This window comes from Lactuca sativa, chromosome 5 (genome assembly GCF_002870075.4).
Source record: "Lactuca sativa cultivar Salinas chromosome 5, Lsat_Salinas_v11, whole genome shotgun sequence".
Classification (NCBI taxonomy): domain Eukaryota; kingdom Viridiplantae; phylum Streptophyta; class Magnoliopsida; order Asterales; family Asteraceae; genus Lactuca; species Lactuca sativa.
This window is the reverse complement of record NC_056627.2, coordinates 370625953-370645132: the sequence shown is the minus strand read 5'-3', so window position 1 is coordinate 370645132 and position 19180 is coordinate 370625953. Positions and strand designations below refer to the sequence as shown.

General features: G+C 34.7%; 2 protein-coding genes across 3 annotated transcripts; one reads left to right on the top strand and one right to left on the bottom strand.

The window, feature by feature from the left end:
- The first annotated feature begins 10427 nt into the window (after positions 1-10427).
- On the top strand, positions 10428-12334 carry LOC111921490 (blue-light photoreceptor PHR2). Its single transcript, XM_052763882.1, has 4 exons — positions 10428-11489; positions 11562-11791; positions 11879-11959; positions 12067-12334. The coding sequence occupies exons 1-4, from the start codon at positions 10542-10544 to the stop codon at positions 12149-12151; spliced, it is 1344 nt and encodes a 447-aa protein (XP_052619842.1). The 5' UTR covers positions 10428-10541; the 3' UTR covers positions 12152-12334.
- Positions 12064-15139, bottom strand: LOC111921491 (magnesium/proton exchanger). Of its 2 annotated transcripts, none has more exons than XM_042901981.2 (8): positions 14489-15139; positions 14215-14390; positions 14016-14134; positions 13811-13896; positions 13608-13720; positions 13262-13487; positions 13064-13154; positions 12064-12925 (listed from the first exon to the last, which is right to left on the bottom strand). In XM_042901981.2, the coding sequence occupies exons 1-8, from the start codon at positions 14874-14876 to the stop codon at positions 12628-12630; spliced, it is 1497 nt and encodes a 498-aa protein (XP_042757915.1). In that variant the 5' UTR covers positions 14877-15139; the 3' UTR covers positions 12064-12627. The 2 variants fall into 2 exon arrangements, with proteins under 2 accessions (XP_042757915.1, XP_023772836.1); XM_023917068.3 differs by having other exon boundaries at positions 13064-13193; positions 14489-15138.
- Positions 15140-19180: the final 4041 nt, after the last annotated feature.

Below are 19180 nucleotides of genomic sequence, written 5' to 3'. Positions count from 1 at the left end.
TATGCTTGTTGACTGTGAATTGCTATATGATTGTATGTTTATGTGCACATGGTTGTTTGGACTGGAGTTGGGTTGAGGCGGGTCCTGCTTTGTGTTGTAGGCCAAGATACCCAGGGCGGACCGGTTGTCCCGAAGGCCCAGCGAGCGGTCCGGATAGGTTGTAGGCCCCAAGAGGGTGGACCAGACGTGCCGAGGCTCGGAGAGTGGACCAGGCCGACTGAAGGCTCGGTACGGGTGGACCAGTCATACTGTAGACTCGGAGAGTGGACCAAGTGGATTGAAGGCCCGGTGCGGGTGGACCAATCACACTACAGACTCGATGTATGTGAATAGATTCGGAGAGTGGACCAGGTGGATTGAAGGCACGGTACGGGCGGACCAATCACACTGTAGACTCGAGGTATATGGCTAGACTCGGAGGGTGGACCAGGTGGACTGTTGGCCGGTGCGGCGGACCAGTCCCACAGTAGACCCGAAGTGCATGGCTGTTCTGTGATCGGATATGTTATGGCATGTTATGCGTGTATGGTATATGTGGTTGGTATTTTGGGGATATCTCACTAAGCTTTCGGGCTTACAGTTGTGGTTTAATGTTTTTCAGGTTCTTCAGGAGACCGTGGCAAGGCGAAGGCGTGATCGTACCGCTCCTCGTGTTTATATTGTGATGAGATTCTGGGGACACTTAAAATAAATTGTATTGAAAACATTTTTGTAATAACTTTAATGGAATCGGGTTGTTTTCGAAAATTTTAAATTGGTTGAAATTTTTGGTCATTACATAGGTACTCTCCTCCTCGATCGGATCGAAGCATCTTGATTTTCCTGCCCAATTGATTCTCCACTTCATGTTTGAATTCTTTGAACTTTTCAAACGTTTCTGACTTGTGTTTGATTAAGTAGATATACCCACATCTACTATAATCATCGGTGAAAGTCACATAGAAGCGGTTCCCATCCTTTGTGGTGGATCTAAAGGGCCCGCATACATCGGTATGTATGAGATCCAATAAACCCTCACCCCTCTCACAAGTGCCAGTGAATGGTGACTTGGTCATCTTTCCAAGTAAACAAGATTCGCACATGTCATCTTCCCTAAGGTCGAATGACTCCAACACTCCATCCTTTTGGAGTTTGGCGATGCGCTTCTTGTTGACATGTCCAAGACGACAATGCCACAATGATGCTTTATCCATACTATTGGAAGAATCCATACACAACACATCATTTCCTAGGTTATCTATAACCATAACAGTTTCATAAATTCCATTACAAGGCATTGCTTCAAAATATAAAACACCATTTAGATAAGCATAAATCGAACCATTCTCATTATTAAACGAATATCTAAATCCTTGTTTAAACAAACCATGAAAAGAAATGATGTTTCTTGCCATATCTGGCAAGTAGCAATAATTATTTAAATCTAAATTCAATCCATTACTAAGCACTAAAGAATACACTCCAATCTTGGTAACAGGCGACGATCTTCTGTTCCCCATGATCAAATTTATTCTTCCAAGCTCCACATCCCTATTTCTTCCTAGTCCCTGCAAATCAGAACAAATGTGGTAACCACACCCTGTATCAAGAACCCAAGAAATAGCATGGTATGAATCATTAGATTTAATTGTGTATATACCTGCAAAAGATGGCTTGATCTTTCCATCCTTGATGGCTTGCAGAGATTCCGGGCAGCTTCTCTTCCAATGCCCTATTTTGTGGCAATGATGACACTCTGCCTCTTTTGGGTTAGGGTTGGGCTTAGCAGGATCAACCTTGGTCCCACTAGAAGAGGAACCATCTTGGGACTTTCCCTTGCGGTGGTTCTTTGAAGAAGCATTCCTCTTCTTGCCCCTTCCCTGCCCAATAGCCAAAACAGGAGCAGCAGACGGATTGGGAGATGGTGCAACAGACTTGTCCTTAAGGTTGCTCTCAGCAGTCCTTAGGAGACCTTGGAGTTTGCTTAGGGTGACCTCTTCCTTGTTCATGTGGTAGGTCATCCTAAATTGATTGTAGCATGAGGGAAAGGAGTGAAGAACAATGTCGATAACCAAATCTTCCCCAAAGTTGACATTCAACTTGCGAAGACGATCGACATACCACTGCATCTTTTGCAAGTGCACAGTAAGAGATTCTCCACTTCCCATTTTAGCAGTGATTATATTTGTTATGATCTCATAGCACTCTTACCTCGCGCTTTGGTGGTATCGCTCCATCAAGTCTAGATGCATCTCATAAGGATACATGTCCTCATAGGACTTTTGGAATTCGGAGTTCATAGTGGCTATCATGATGCAATGGACTTTCGTTGCATCACGCTCATGTGTCTCAAACACAACCATTTCTTCGGGAGTAGCAATTTCTGGATTGATCTTTTCAAGCTTCTCATCGAGAACATACTCCTTGTCCTCGTAACGAGCGATCGTGCGAATGTATCTTATCCATTTGCTAAAGTTCGATCCATCGAAAGTCACTTTTTGACAAAGGCTCATTAGTGTGAATAAGCTCGCAGCAGCGTTGTTTGCATTAGACATCTACAAATAGAAAAGAACAAAGTTGATTAGAGTTAAGTCCCTAATTAACACCTAAAATGGAAATTTAGGGCTAGGACCCAACAACATTATTTACATATTTGAAAAGGGATACCGTAATCCAACATGCAAATAATTTGGAGGTAAGTGAATGACGATTCACTAATTCTTCACCACGAAAAACATAATCTTTAAGTTTTAAATGTATTGAGAATTCCTAGATTTTGAGATTCATTGAACTTTTCACCGGCATGTTTAAATCTCGATATGCCCCTCTAGTTTGTGACTGGGATACCGAGGATCACAAAGCGGGTGTGAATAACCATGCAAATCTACATGGTGCCTTCATTGTTACAATCACCTATTCGATGTGCTGGTAAACCACACACACTCCATCGAACTATGACAAACAATGAATCACCGTTTGCCACCTTTGCTTAGAACCAATTAGTGTGCCGGTTAACCACACACGCTCCACTAATATCTAAACAAGGGTGCAAAGTGTAATTTCATGAGATTGCATCAATTCACTTTTCCTAAAGTAACTAAGATTGGGAATTTTATAAAATAGTTTAGTTACTTTGTAGTTTCATTATACTTATTAATGAGAAGAGGTTTGCCCTATCCTACGGCTAACGACCCTTCACCAGTCAAGCAAGCGGTGATTGTGAGTGTACACCCATTAAGCGTCATTTTATAGGCAACAACCTTATACCCACCTTATAGACTGGCTTCGTGAATGAGGCCTACTAACGGTAAGACTAGCATCTTTAATCATACATACATATATATGTATATATATATATATATATATATATATATATATATATATATATTAATCTTGTAATAATATATTAGTATAGGTTGAATTTTAAACTTGTAAAATTCTAGGGTTTGAAATTTAAATTATTTAAACTTTTAATCACAAATCTAAATTTCAAAACTTGAGGACAAGTTTTAAACTTTTTAAAACATAAGAATCAAATAGCAAATAATGTAAATCAACAATTAGATTATCTCAATTTGATCTTATTCAATATTACTTGCAAAACAATTCACCAATTCAATTCAAATAATCAATTATTATCACATAAGGAAATTATTATTCAACTAATTGGTAATTATCTTTTGTTTGGTCAAGAATATACTCATATATATGGTTAAAATCGGATTTTAATGACCAAAACAATTAAGGCAAGTTTCCTCAAGAAAATCAGCAAGAAATCCCGAAACTCCTTCTTCCTGACGCTCGAACTCGCCGAGTTCCCATTATGGACTTGCCGAGTTGGAGCTACTCGCCGAGTCCACAGTGGAACTCGCCGAGTTCATCAGGCAGATGACCAAAAATCGAATTTTTCAAGTAACAAGCAATCAATCAATGCATCAATTCAATAGAAATCAATCAAAGATCTAATACCACTGATGGGTTTGAGCAACAAGAACTTTCCTATGTGCACATGCAAACCCTAATTGCTTGGATCTAGGTTTCTCTAATTGAACATGCATTGAATCCAAGACTTACAATACTAGATCTAATGTAAACAAGTGATTATAATCATATGAAATTGGATCTAGAACAATACCTTGGATTACTTGCTTGATACTTCTTCTTCTTGGAGCTTAGAGTCATAATTTTCACTCCTCTAATAGCTTACGAACACCAAATAGTAAGAAGATGATTTGAGAGAGAGGGAGGAGGGTGAGAAATCGGTCCTAGGGTTTCTTGCCTTGCATGAGTGCCGATTTCCCTCACCCTAGGGGTCTATTTATACTATAGGATACTAGGGTTTCACCTTTAACCCTAATTGAATAACTTAGGCCCTAAGCAATCCAAGATCCTCCTAGATACTAGGCTTAGACGAATTTAAGGTTCCCAAACCCTAAATTTCGTCCATCCTCTTACCCATAAGGATACATAGCCAAAACACACAACTATCACACATTTGACAATTTATGCCCATTTATTTAATTAACCTCTTTAAGTCACCAAATTAATTCTTAATTAATATATGACTTATATTAATCAAATAACAATATTATTCCTTTAATATATTATTCTCATAATATATAAACAATAATATCTCTTCTCTCTTAACAAGTCATCCTGTCAAGTTGCTATGGTGAAGGCAACCCAAAAGGACCATGCATAACCGGGTCAAGTACTTATCAAATATAGTTATAGCCTTAGACACTAATCCAACATAATCATCAAAGAATCAACCCAATTACCCATCCCCATTATCTCCATTTATCTTAAGGATCTACCCTAAGAATCATCTATCCTTCATTCTTAAGGATTGACCTGAGGTATAGGCACGAAGTCACATCGTTGCCAGGGTTTACTCAATAGGCGCTAACTCCATTGTCACCAAGGTTTATACAATAGGCACTAACTCCATAGTCACCAAGGCTTATACAATAGGCGCTAACTCTATAGTCACCAAGGCTTATACAATAGACGCTAACTCCATAGTCACCAAGGTTTATACAATATGCGCTAACTCCATAGTCACCAACTATCCCATCTACCCATGTTCTACCCAACATTTTCGTAGATATAAATATACACTTTTATACATAGTTTAAAACCTGTATAACATGTTCATCCAATACACATTCCAAATAATAGATGAGACACATACACATAACATGTATCTCATAGAGAATAACTCCTATCTATGAGTTAGAAGAAAGTAACTACACACTCACACAAAACATATACTTAATACATTCAAACAATACTTGTATTAAAATCGTGTTTATGAAAGGGACTATACACTCACTTGATCAGACAGCACTACGACTTGCAGAAGTAGTATTCTTCGGTAGATCTGGAAGATCTTCACAAAAACTGGGCTCCTTGCGGGCAGAGCTTCGGCTCGGGAATTGCACTTCTCGGGATCTTCGGGCTTCGGGTCTCGGGATGATACCGAGGCTTCGGGGGTACTTCTTTACACGTAAATCGAGGTAATATGGGTGAGAGATGAGATAATGAGCAACCAAACTCGGCTGGCCCTTCAAATCTATTTATAGGGCAAAATTGGCCCTTGCCACGTCGTGGGCTTGGTCGTCACTGCATGCGTCATCGCAAGTTGCATCTGGGGGACTCCCGGAGGTGTCAGAAGACTGGCCATGTCGTCAGTTTTGGGGTTTCGCGCCCCGAACTTCAGAAATTCATAACTTTCGCATACGAACTTCGTTTTCAACGTTCTTTATATCGACGCGAAGGTGAGATTATGCTCTAAAACTCTCGTTTAGATTCCATTGGCTAATTTTGACTTTATTTTTAATATATTATAATTATATTACTTATATATTATTTTTAGTAGGTCGGGACAGGAAAACTCCGTTATAAACTCATAACTCCTTCGTTTGACGTCCGTTTTCGTCTGTCTTTCCGTCGTTGCACTACTATCGATGAGATCTTCAATTCTCATTTAGATTGTTTTGGATAAATATCGCTCTAATGTAAATTCACTATTTACGTCGCGCTGTGTCGTGTCGGTTCTGTCGCGAAACTTCGACAGGTCATAACTTGTTCGTTATAACTCGGATTTCGACGTTCTTTATATATTCGGAAACCTCGTAACATAAACTACATCTTATTTAAGATTACTCCTTCTAAATAATCTTTCACAAAAAAGTCATTTTTGACGCTTATCGTCTCTAAATTGACTAGCCCTGATCTACGGGCGTTACACAGGAGGCGATGAACTGCAAAAAACCGCCAAAATCGAGTTTATGCGGCTCAGATTGAAAGAACGTGGAGTTTAGACGGCTGAGATTTGGAGGAGGGTAGTTAGACTCATCATCGTCAATAGAATAAATAATTCAACCCAGATTTTGATCATTTTGATTTTGATTTTCAACTGGAGTTTGTTCCATAAACATAATCACAACCACAAACACCCATTTCCGCATCTGAACGCGAATTTGTTCCACAAACTCAACCCTATCAACCAGGAAACAAAAGAAAAGAGAAGGCGGAATCTAAAATGTAGGAACCTTAAGAAGTGTTAGTATTAACACAATCATAGATTGACGTTTCAGAAGACGGGAGCGGACAAAAAACATGATCGTTTTTGGATGCGCATTAGAGCTAGGTTCCTCAAAGGAATGAACCTACAACCATATCGTTCTAAACATTAAGTCTAATCGAAATGGGGAAAGATGAACAAAGAAGTCATGTTGTTTAACGATTTGTATAACAACATGAAATGGAAATAGAAAAGCGGCGAAAGTGACGATGTGATTTTGGAGAAAGCTTTTAACATTTACCAAAAAGAGCAAAAGAAGACTTTCAAGTTTTTTGAAGTTTGGAATCTACTAAAAGGCAACAGAAAAATGGCAAAATCAAAAAACAATCGACGAGCACATCAATAGTGGATCAAAACGGTCAAAAACTTATGAATCCGATCACACTTCATCGGATGCTTGTGTTGGTTTCGACCTCGAAGATGATGAGCCCGTTCAAGTGTCACCCCCTCCCCCGATCGATGGGAAGGGACAAAACAAAAGGTAAAGGCAAGGACAAAGCGTCAGAGTCGGATGACTTGAAAGAAATGAGTGAGAATGTGCAAGGCATAAAAGATAGAATGGATAAAACTAAAATTTTTATTTATTTTAAAAATAAAAATAATTAAAGGAGTCTTGCACTACTCTTTGTGTGTGGCATGAAACCACACTTCTGTAGCAAAAAATGATGTGTTGCCTACGTGACAGTGAAGGGAGTGCACATTTTATGACACCACTCCCTTTAGTCATATATTTTAGAGAATCGTCGTAACTTCTAACAACACAAGTCTGGCCTCCCAAACTATGAGTTGTAATCTTGAATCTTGATGATTGAGTGTTTAACAAGTATATAACATATGACATCAGGAATAATGACTTTGTTCCCATAATGTACTTTAGACATCATTTGTACTTTGACCCATACTAGAATTTAACTGGAAATGAAACTTCTCATTCCAATATAAGTGAAACCGAATCCTTTTTATACTATAGTATTTTTTTCACTCTAATTAATCAATTAATAATTATTATTTTAAAAAAATATTTTGATTTGTAGTAGTTAAAGATAAGTTGAAGAGGTGTGAAAGTTTCAAATAAATAAATCAATCAATAAATGGCCTATATTATAATAAACTAGAATAATATATGTACAACTATATAGTTAATTTTTTTTTCATATATATTGAAAATACTAAGACATTTACTATTAAATAAGAACTCTTACACAGAGTTATATATAAATTTATAATTATTTTGAACCATATATGCATCTATCATAGTCATATCATTAAATAGCATCTACTTGCGGTTTGCGTTTAAATAAAACTAAACATGGTTTCGATTTATTATTACAGTTTAACATTATGATTAATTAATTTATAAATTATTTATCTATTGAATTTTTTAAAATAATTTTGATAATGATATGTTCGTAAGTTAACACAATGTAATTTTTTTAATATCTACATTCACAATGTTTAAACCTTTTTAACCATTTTGAGAAATAGTATTTAATATATTTTTAAGTTTATTTTAAATTTTGAATTATGTTTTAGATTTAACATTAACGAATAAGTATATTATAATAATCATCCTAAAAATATATCAATAATAAGATAAAATTTTGTATTTAATAACATATTTTAATTAATAGTTTAATTATATTAAGTTAAAAACTGAAAGGTTAGTGAGGTTTCAAATGCATATGTTGATAAGAAAAATGTCTCATTTATAGTATAATACGAAGCATGGTTGTTAAGATCCTGATCTTGATCTTAAAATCTTACGTTTTTTAAGATTATACGAGCCAAAAACGATCCTGGCCCCATTAGGATCTATCTTAAGTAAGATTTATAATGGGATCTTAAGATCCCGACTATGATCTTAAGATTTTAATCAGTGTTCTAAAAGGCGTGCCATGGCGGGCGCCAAGGCGCGCCATGACGTGAGACGCGACGTCGCCGTTACGAAAATGTTCATAACGTTGCTGTTAGGCGTGACGCGTGACAATGCGTGATATGACGTATCATGGCGCATGTTTTTTCGTTTGAGATACGTTTTTTTTGCTCTTTTTATACCTTTGCTAATCAGACATACAAGTATTGTGTTTTTTATTAACTTTCTGTTATTAGTTGTTAATATAACACTTATAAAAACTAGGTATATTTGATATAAATTTATATTTATGCGGTAATATAATTATAAATTAATACAAAATCGCCCTCTTACATCACGTCTTTAAAAACGCCATGGCTTGCCATAACTCGTTAAGCTTGAGGCTTGGCCTTGCCGTCACGCCACGACTCACGCCTTTTAGAACCTTAATTTTAATACAATCCAATTCTACATCTCTAGTTTTATTATATAGTTGAGTCTCCATAGAGTTCCATCAATTCATTTCATATTAGACGTGTCACACTCATGACATTTCATTTGTAATCCTAAGTCTTTTGTTGAACTTGAGTTCATTTTGGTAGGATCTTAGGATCCCGATCCGATCTTAAGATCACGATTTTGAAAAACATAAAACGATCTTGGGTAAGATCCCGATTTTAACAACATTGGTATGAAATATGATATGATATGGTATTTTAATAATAAAATAGATATATTATATATTGTTATGAAAATTATATATAAAAAGCTTTAAAATCACTTTACCATATTAAATACAAAATTACTTATATTGTTAACTAACTTTGAATGTTATAACTCTATGCAGATGTTTTATTTTTATTGTTTATACATATTTAACATCAATTAATAAATGTATAATCATTATTAGAGAAGATACGGGGAAAGAAAAATGTTTTTATAGTTAAAATTTGGTAACTACATGTTGAAAATAATTTATTTATTGATATTACTTGTGAAATAATAATTTCTTACATAAATTTGTTATGTAAAATTATAATGAAATTGAGATCATATCATTTAATTTTCATTAATTAAATTAACATGTGAATAAAATTAAATATATTTCTGGATTTAGTATTACTTTTAACATTATAATTAATTTAGAAATTACTTATTTGACATTTTTTGTACGGTAAAGTAATATAATTTTAAACTTTATGTTATTTTAACTATTATTATTGTTAATTAATTTAAAAACCATTTATTTGAAAAAAATCAATTATTATAGAAATAGTTTATGATTTTTTAGTCAATTTTACATGTCAATTTAAATATTACTTTCAATACATGTAAACATTTTAGAAAAATAGTCTTTAAGTTTATTTGATATTTTGATTTATATTTTAGATTTATTCTAAAGACAAGTATTAAACTACATTAAATTCCTCATATGTCCATAACGAGATTTGAACACTCGACCTCGAAAAAGAAGAACAACAATTGATATCCCAGAGCTAGAAAACACTTAGTTAGCATGGTATTTAAATTAATATTTTAGAAGCCCTTCGGTTAGCATGATATCTAAATTAATATTTTAAATATTGATAATTCAAAAAATCTACCACTAATATGATAAATTTCATATTTAATAACATATTTAAAATAATAAAAGTAAGTATATATGATTGAAATTTAAAAATATTAGGGGTTTTAAATACATGTTATGCATGTAAAAATTCCTACTTTTGATAATAATAATAGATAATAGATTCATAATATAAATAGATATAAATTTTATATTCTATGTTTAAGAGTCCGATTGAATATGATTATAACTGAACATTTACGGTTATTAAAGAAAAAAAATATTGTTTTATATGAATTAAATGATTAAATCATTTTAAATTGAACGATTAGTGATGAGAAGTAAAAACCGTAAAAAAAAAATTCAAAAACAATCCATTTAATTAGTATTTTATTTGAAGAAAAAAAAATGAACAATTCCCTATTTGTATCATCGTTATCCTCGCCAGTCGCCACTGAACACCCTCCCTCGCACCAAACCACAAAAACCATATTACACCCTACTGTTACACACAACAGCTTATCTTCTTCATTCTTCAAACACACCCACCAAAAATGGAAGCTAAACCTCATGAATTCGAAAACCCTGATTCTGAAACCCCAACTGAAGACCAATCGCACCTCTCCATTGCTCCCTTTACCTCCATTTCACTTTCTCTTCCCATCCACTTCATCTCCCCACCAAAAATCTCACCGTTCCCTTCCCAAATCCCTAAATTTGTGAAAATCCATAATCAAATCTCTTCCCTTTGCAATCTTTCTCTCTCTTCCAACACCCTCAACCCCACCAAACCATTCTTCAAGTCCACTGTCTCTGCAAACCCTCTTCAAAATCCATTATCTCTAAACCCTCGCCGCCCATCTGACCCCTCCAATGCCGCCGGCGGACGTCGCGCCTCCGTGGTGTGGTTCCGTAACGATCTTCGCGTTCACGATAATGAATCTTTGTCCTCTGCTAACAATGAGTCAATGTCAGTGTTACCAGTTTATTGTTTCGACCCTAGAGACTACGGGAAATCTTCATCTGGGTTCGATAAAACCGGGCCATACCGTGCATCTTTCTTGATTGAATCGGTTTCCAATTTGAGAAAGAATCTTCAAGCCAGAGGGTCGGAGCTTATAGTTCGAATTGGAAAACCTGAAAAGGTTTTAGCTGAGTTAGTAAAGGAAGTAGGCGCAGAGGCAGTGTATGCACATAGGGAAGTGTCTCATGATGAGGTGAAGGGTGAAGAAAAGATCGAGACAGCATTGAAAGACGAAGGAGTGGATGTAAAGTACTTCTGGGGAAGTACATTGTACCATATTGATGATTTACCCTTCAAGTTGGAAGAAATGCCCACCAATTACGGTGGGTTTAGGGAGAAAGTGCAGGGGTTAAAAATCAGGAAGACGATTGATGCACTTGATCAGTTGAGAGGGTTGCCGGCTGGTGGTGACGTGGAGCCTGGTGACATTCCTTCATTGGTTGATTTGGGTCTTAACCCTACTGCTACCATGAATCAGGTATGAGTTTATTATGGTCGTGTGGATGAATTTATGTTGATTAGGTATTGAGATTTGAGAGTGTGGTGTTAGGCGAAAGCAACTGCACATGCTTCGCTTGTTGGAGGTGAGACTGAAGCACTTGAGAGGCTTAAAAAGTTTGCTGCAGAGTGCCAAGCACAACCTCATAAAGAAGGAAGCAATGATAGCAGCAGCAGCAGTATATATGGTGCAAATTTCTCTTGCAAAATCTCCCCATGGCTTGCAATGGGATGCCTATCCCCTCGTTCCATGTTTGATGAGCTAAAGAAATCTGCTTCTAGGTATGTAATATGTATTTGTTGATTTACTTAAGAGAAGAGAATCGTCAAGTCTTTTTTTTTTTTTTATTTCATGAGCTAAATTTGTAGGACCATTTCTGCCCGCAAAGATGGTGGTGATACCGGGACCAACTGGTTGATGTATGAGCTCCTGTGGAGGGATTTCTTCAGGCAAGTGCAAGTCAATGTCAATCAAATCAACCAAATTTGTTTTTGTGTTTTTTTTAATAACTTTTAAGATGATGTTTATTTGTCTATAAATAAAAAAAATCGCACAGATTCATCACCAAGAAGTACAGTTCTGCCAAACAAAATAATGCTGCTCCAGTCACAGCTTCTACAACAGGTGCAGCAGTGGCATGATCAGGTTATGAGGAATTGAGATATGTTTCAAGACCAGACACACACACAGATTTGATACCAACATGTATCTCTTCTTTTGGTCAACCGCATCCCATATTTAACTTCAGTCAAACAATGTTTTTGTTACATTAGACTCTTAGTGTCTTGTCATTTGAGATGCTTTATGAATTCCATGTTAATGCATATATATAATACTATATATATATATATATATATATATATATATATATATATATATATATATATATATATATATATTCTGTGTAAAACATTCATATTATATGGTCGACATCAATTCAAGAACATGGTATTTCTTTTACTTCCATACCAGCCCAGGTGCAATATATAATAAATCCAATCCAGACAACTGTGGCCTGTGGGGAATTAAAAATACATACATAAAATTAAAAATACAAAGCAATGGGCAAAACTAATAAATACAAATAGAAATGGAAAAGGAATGTAACTGGTGAAAATCAAATGATTCCAGAAACTTTTAGGGAGGATAAGACTACGAATATGAGCCAAAGCAACATGAAATACGCACATGTGACCCAAGCCCAAACCCGTGGTCCTCCAAGCTCACCACCAAACACAATCCGTCTGACTACCAAAATTGAGATACAGCCAACAGAAGTTGAGAAGAAAACCAGCAATGAGAAACTCAGCCCCTCTGCATTCTCAATTCGCAGAGGCTCTCCATATGCTATGAAGTTGTAAACTGTGTCAATCAGCCATGGAACTCCAATCCCCACATATATGTTCACTGAATTGCTACATACAGGAAAACCAAAACCATATCATCTTCGGTTTCAGTTTCAGTTTCTTACCAAAATATTTACTATTCAAGATTTCAACACCAAAAACCAAAAAGCAGTATTATTATTTTTAAATATTAAATATTAATTTAACCTGCAGGTAATGTTTGCAATGGCAGAATCTGCAGTTGTTTGCCTTTCAGCAGCGATTTTACTTGCCACTAGATCTGGCCACGAGGTTCCACCTGCTAATGCAGTGAATGCTATCACATAACTGTTGATTCCTGCAAAGGATCAACTTGAATTCAAAGAATTGTTTGTAAGTTTTAAATTTAAAATCAGTTGTTGACACCTGTAACACAGCTGATGAGGTCCGTGAGCCTTGTAACGATATAAGCTATTCCACTGATGAAAATCAGAGAACAGATAAAAGCAATCCAACCATGAGCTATCTGATATGGAGGCACAAATGCAAACACCAGTTTCCATGGAGCAACAATAACATTCCAGAAAACCTTTGCCCAACCCACACCCACCCTCCCCCTGTTATTTGTATCTCTCAGTTTCGTGCTATCCAACTGTTGGGTGTTGAAAAAAAAAACCAGGATAATGAACAAACAGCTTTACAGTTTACACCACACCTTATTAAGTAAATACTCAAAGACCATAACAACATATGTGGTACCAATTTGCCATACCATGAGAGCATTGACAAATTGGTGCTTCCAAGTTGAAGCAACATCAGATTCCGGATAGATATCAAAATGCTTATCAGATGGATCACTTAAAGGCAGATGTTGATAAGTAGAGTCTGCAGCACCAGCACAGTACTTACTTACAACAACTTCACATAAATGCATAATTATTATTATATTCTTGATTTGTGAAATACAAGCAATACCTGACGCATTTCCTTGGTGGATGGAAAATATATCTGCAATACCTTTTTCTGCTGGAACCCATTCCTCTGGTCTTTCACTCCGGTCCCTGTAACATATATAGAAATGGCTAAGCTTTTACAAAATACTATTGATTAGCAAGTAGCAACTTCCTACTTCTACTTCCTAGAGAGAGGGAGGGAGGCATGGGATGGGATGGGATCATACAGAGGAAGAGACACCAAGGGCCACCGTTTGTCTTGGGCATACGCGTGTACAAGCAACATCCCAAATTGCAGCACAGTCAACAACGCCTCCCACACAGTGATAACATTTGGACTCCATACCTGCGACAACCAAGTTCCCAAATTCAAATTATTACAAAAAACCCTTTTCCTTTCCCTACAAACAAATAGTAAAATACCACCTCCAGAATTATGTAGAGCCAAATATATGCCCAGAACGACCAAAACAGTTCTACAATCCAAACTCCCAAATCCGATATCTTTTTCACTTCTCCAGCTTTTGGAACCACCACACACACCGCGTGGATAGGAAACAGGTCGAATGCAGCAGACCCAACAAGCGTTCCAGGCCCTAACCCTATCAATTTTAACCACACACACACACAATAAAATCGTTTGCAATTGCTGTGTGTTAACTCAAGAAACAAACTGCTTGTGGAGTGATCGATCACGCACCTCCAGCATACAGTTTGCCAATATTTCGTATTGCATCGATGGTAGCCAAAGAGATCTGTGGGAAGCTAGTACCAAAAGCCAACAGAGTAATGTCTGCAATCGTATAATTCCACACTTTTTCATGTCTCACACGTTGTGTATTGTTCCGAGGATCTATCTCCACCACCGTTCGAGTTTGTTGCACAACATGTTCCATGGACCGGAAAAACCTTTCAGTTATTGCCGATAGTCCAATGAAACAATAAGCAAGTGCTAAGAAATAAAAAAATGTACGAAACCCATCTCCCATTGATGTTTCTCCGGGGAAAAGAAAATAGGTTTCGCATGCCTTCTCCGAAATAATGTGGTTAAATGTCTTTCCGGCTGCCGTTTTATCATCATGCACCATTTCCTTTAACACCGTAGATCAGAAGCCCTGGTTAATTTATGACCAAGGACGGGTATGGGATGTATCGTATCAAATCAAATTAATTTGGAAGGAGTGAAAGTAAGAGAGAAACGGGCGAATTGGGATCGACAACCAGAACCGGACGTCCAGGCATTCATGATCCATATGTCATTGTTTTGATTTGTTAATTAATCTTCAGGAGCAGCAGGAACACGTCTCTTCAAAGTCAGCCACGGGATTCACACTTGATAATTCCTTAATTATAAACAAAAACACAAATTTTACACAAACTCATAACCTTGTTTCATATTAGCCAAAAATTTAAATAAATAAATCCAACAATTAAACCCTAAAAAGAATTCTTCCACCTTATTTTTTATCTTTTATTTACCAAAAAATGCCACGAACAAAACAATTTTTCTTATATTCGTTACACAAATTTTAAGTCTACAGAAAAAAAATCTTAGAAAAAAATACATGTGAAATTTGAAAATAACAAGAAAATTTTAATTTTTTGGTATTTACCCATACCTTCATGAAAATATCTTTCTTAGGAAAGATCGACTAAAATACCCAAAAACTTCATTTTTTTAATGTGTTTAACTGTCTTAGATCTAAGATGATTTTTTCTTAGACTTAACATTTGCACAAGACAAAAAAATTCCTTTTATACACATAACCTTTGGAAATACCAATAATAATAATAATAATAATAATAATAATAATAATAATAATAATAATAATAATACGATTTTCTTCTTATTTTTCGTATGTATCTATCCTAGATCTAAGATGATTTTGTTGTAGATCTAAGTATCTAACACTTACATATAAATATTATGAAAACACAACTTATTCCAACATTTACATATAAATATTATGAAAACACAACTTTAACTGTTAAAATGAAAATTTATTTTATTCGTTTTGAAAATGGTTTAATAAAATTTTAAGTTGGACCTTTTTTAAAATGAAGTTAAAATACAAAAAATTAGGTTTTTCCGAAAAAGTTGTGTGCCTTTTTATTTTAAATTTTATAAACCATATAGGCCAATTACGTAGACTCATTAATAGTATATCATACAAATTTAGACAAACCATATAGACCAGTGGGTGAGTTTTATTTATCTCCTATTAGGAAGCCTTTCTCATTTAGAAATTAAAAGGGAACAAATTTAAAATCTAAAAGTCTTTCTCGTTTTAGAAATTTAAAGTTAACAAATCTAAAAGTTGTCGGTTAAAAAGATATTATATTTTACCATTTACACGTTCTATTTGATTTTAAAAAAAATTTATTTGTTGAATTTGTATTGCTTTATGAAAAATCAAATTATAAATAGTTTATTATAAGTTGATTTTTACTAAAAATGTTTATAAGTATATAAAGGGTGTTAATTTAACGTGACTCAATCTAAAAACTAATGAAATAGAAGAATCCAAATACATAGGTGGACCCACTCACCCTGATAGGTGTGCCCAACTCGTGTTACATGTTCAGAAAACTACCCATTATTATAACTTTAATATTATCAAAAACAAAATCATTAAAGATCGTAAATAAGTTAATATCGTATGATGGACTTTATTATATTACTTTTTCTATAACACGAAACGGGAGCAACCTATTCTATAAATAAAGAAAGAAAAATATTTCATATGTTTAAAGAATTTAAAATAAAAACATAAAACACCTCATCTAAACGGCACATATTGCACTCGTCCTAGTTTTGGATGTATGATATTCGAATGTTAAACTTTCTTATCATGTATATAATTATTTATGAGTTAAGAAATTAAATATTTTTTTTTTCTATCCATTTAAATGATGACATGTGTCATATTAGTATCCTAAAATATCATTAAATTTCATTAAATGAACATTAAATGTTACACATGTTACCATTTAATTGGGTATGATGATATTTAGGAAAAAAATAGAAGGATATTTAATTTCTAGAATGAGTTTGGTAGGAAAGTCCATTCAACGAAACAAGTGGTTCTTTGTATGATAAATGATCTAAATCTAATCATTTCATAACATAGCACCATCAGTTTTAGTATTTTAGTGGTTAACCTTGTTAAATAATAAAAAATACATAATTTAAGTTAAATAACATATGTTATAAAATGTTATCAATATAATTAAAAAAATCATAATGAATTGATTTCATTAATTCGACTAATATAGTTCTACATATCGATGGAAGGCAAACGAACAACAAGTTACGCCGTTAGCACTTTCTGGATGGCAAAACTAATCAAAATAAAAGACATTAAATAAACATATTTAATTTATTTAGAAAGCTAATTCTTTGATGCACATATAAAAAATATAATTAATCTTGTTTTGTACACATATTGTCAATGTATTTTTTCGTAAGAGCATCCGTAATGCAAGTAGTATAAGAGTTAAATATGGCGATGACTATAATGTAATAAGAGTTGAATGAAATGTGGATAATGACATGAAATACAGTTGAATGGATGAGTTGAATAATCATTCAATGATTCAATAGAAGGAATTAAGTGGTGATTATGATTGAATAAATGTTTAATGGATTGTAGGTATTGTTGTATAGATGTTTAATTGATCATGTGATAATCCATTAAACTTTATAGAGTTCAATGAATGGATTGTGGATGTCTTAAGTAGACTTAATGCCAATAGATATGAGGAGGTTTGCTGATGAGTTGGCATTTATTTTGCTAAGGTGGCAATTTTGATGTTGAGGTGAAGATCTATAATAAGAAAAACGCATTATAGCAGACATCATGAGAACCATGATTTCTCCCAAATCTCTTTGTCTTCGTCCTTAAATCCACACATCTCCAATATAAAGACAAAACTTATGGTGCAAGTGTGGAGAAACAATTGATTTCTCCATTATATTCAATTTATATGAATATTTTTTTCTCAATAAATTATGCATTTCATGTTTATTTACTTTAAGATCGGTTTGTTTTCATTTATGTCATATATAAGTTGTTAAGCGGGGGCGGAGCTTCAAAAACTGAATGAGGGGGGGGGGGGGGATATAATATATATAAAAATCGATGAACAGGGGGACCACCACCAAAATTTTTATATTTTTTGGTTTAATATGTATAAAATGAAAGTATAGGGGGCTATTTGTAACCAAAAAATCAGAAGGGGGGGGGGGGGGGCACAACCCCCTCGCCCTAATAAAGCTTTGCCCATGCTGTTAAGTGTCTTTAATATTATGCATTTCATATTTGCTATTGTGTTCTCGATTTATCAAGAAAGACGTTTAAGGATATGTATAGGGAAAAGATGTGAGATGGGGCGGGACCATTTCAAAAATATTAATGTAAAAACAAAACAAATAGAAAGAAAAAAGCTAGAAATTATAAAATAATCATTTTATATATATATCAGTGAAAATGACACATTAGCCCTACAATGTATTGTACATTTGTTTATTCAGTCCCTTAAGTTATTTTTGTGCTTTATGAGGAAACAAACTTGTTAGTGACTTGGAACGTTCCAAAACTCATAGAGAATTTCTTATTTTAAAATAATAAAACATCCAATGTATTTTTCATAAAAGATCATCATTGTCAACAATGTTTTAAAAATAACATCATAGTATCAGCAATTCATAAATGTGAATCTCCAGTGGATGCGGTGCAATCATGTCAGACCATTCCCTTTCGAACTGGAAGTATCTGAAAATGTTAAACCACAAAACCATAAACACAAAGTTTAACGAGTTTCTCCAAAATACTACATACCATACAAATAAGTGGGCTCAGTCCTAGGGTATATTCCAACCCAACATACAATAACGAGCCCATCCCTGGGGTATATTTCAACCCAACACATCATAATGGGCCCAACCATGGGGTTTATCTCAACCCAAACATACAATAATGGGACCAACCCTAGGGTGTATTTCAATCTAATCATACATGCAAGAGTTACAAATACAATTATCATTATACATAGCACAATCCAGTGGGTCGGTATTGGTCCATTCGACCCACAAGTATAGTAAAAAGACTCACCTTAATCGATAGCCAGATAAAAACTCACACTCGAACTAATGCTACAAAAGCTCCTCACACTAAACATATCCAAAACAAACCCAATTAACAATTAAAGTAATTATGCCAACTTAGCAAGTCCAAAATACCAAGGAAAACCCTTATTTGGGCAAAAGACCATTTTGCCCTTCCAGGTCTTAAACCCCTCACAGATGACCAAAAGTCAAACTGGTAAAAAAGTGAACGGTCAAACTTTTTTTTGACCTACTCGTTGTGTACTTTAGCTCTACGTTAGGCGT

Coding starts and splice junctions, on each gene's coding strand:
- LOC111921490 (XM_052763882.1), top strand. CDS start 10,542: ATGGAAGCTAAACCTCATGAATTCGAAAACCCTGATTCTGAAACCCCA. Junction 11,490..11,561: donor CTACTGCTACCATGAATCAG/GTATGAGTTTAT, acceptor GTGTGGTGTTAG/GCGAAAGCAACTGCACATGC. Junction 11,792..11,878: donor CTAAAGAAATCTGCTTCTAG/GTATGTAATATG, acceptor CTAAATTTGTAG/GACCATTTCTGCCCGCAAAG.
- LOC111921491 (XM_023917068.3), bottom strand. CDS start 14,876: ATGGTGCATGATGATAAAACGGCAGCCGGAAAGACATTTAACCACATT. Junction 13,897..14,015: donor CCCTTGGTGTCTCTTCCTCT/GTATGATCCCAT, acceptor TATATGTTACAG/GGACCGGAGTGAAAGACCAG. Junction 12,926..13,063: donor ATTGCAAACATTACCTGCAG/GTTAAATTAATA, acceptor TCCTGTATGTAG/CAATTCAGTGAACATATATG.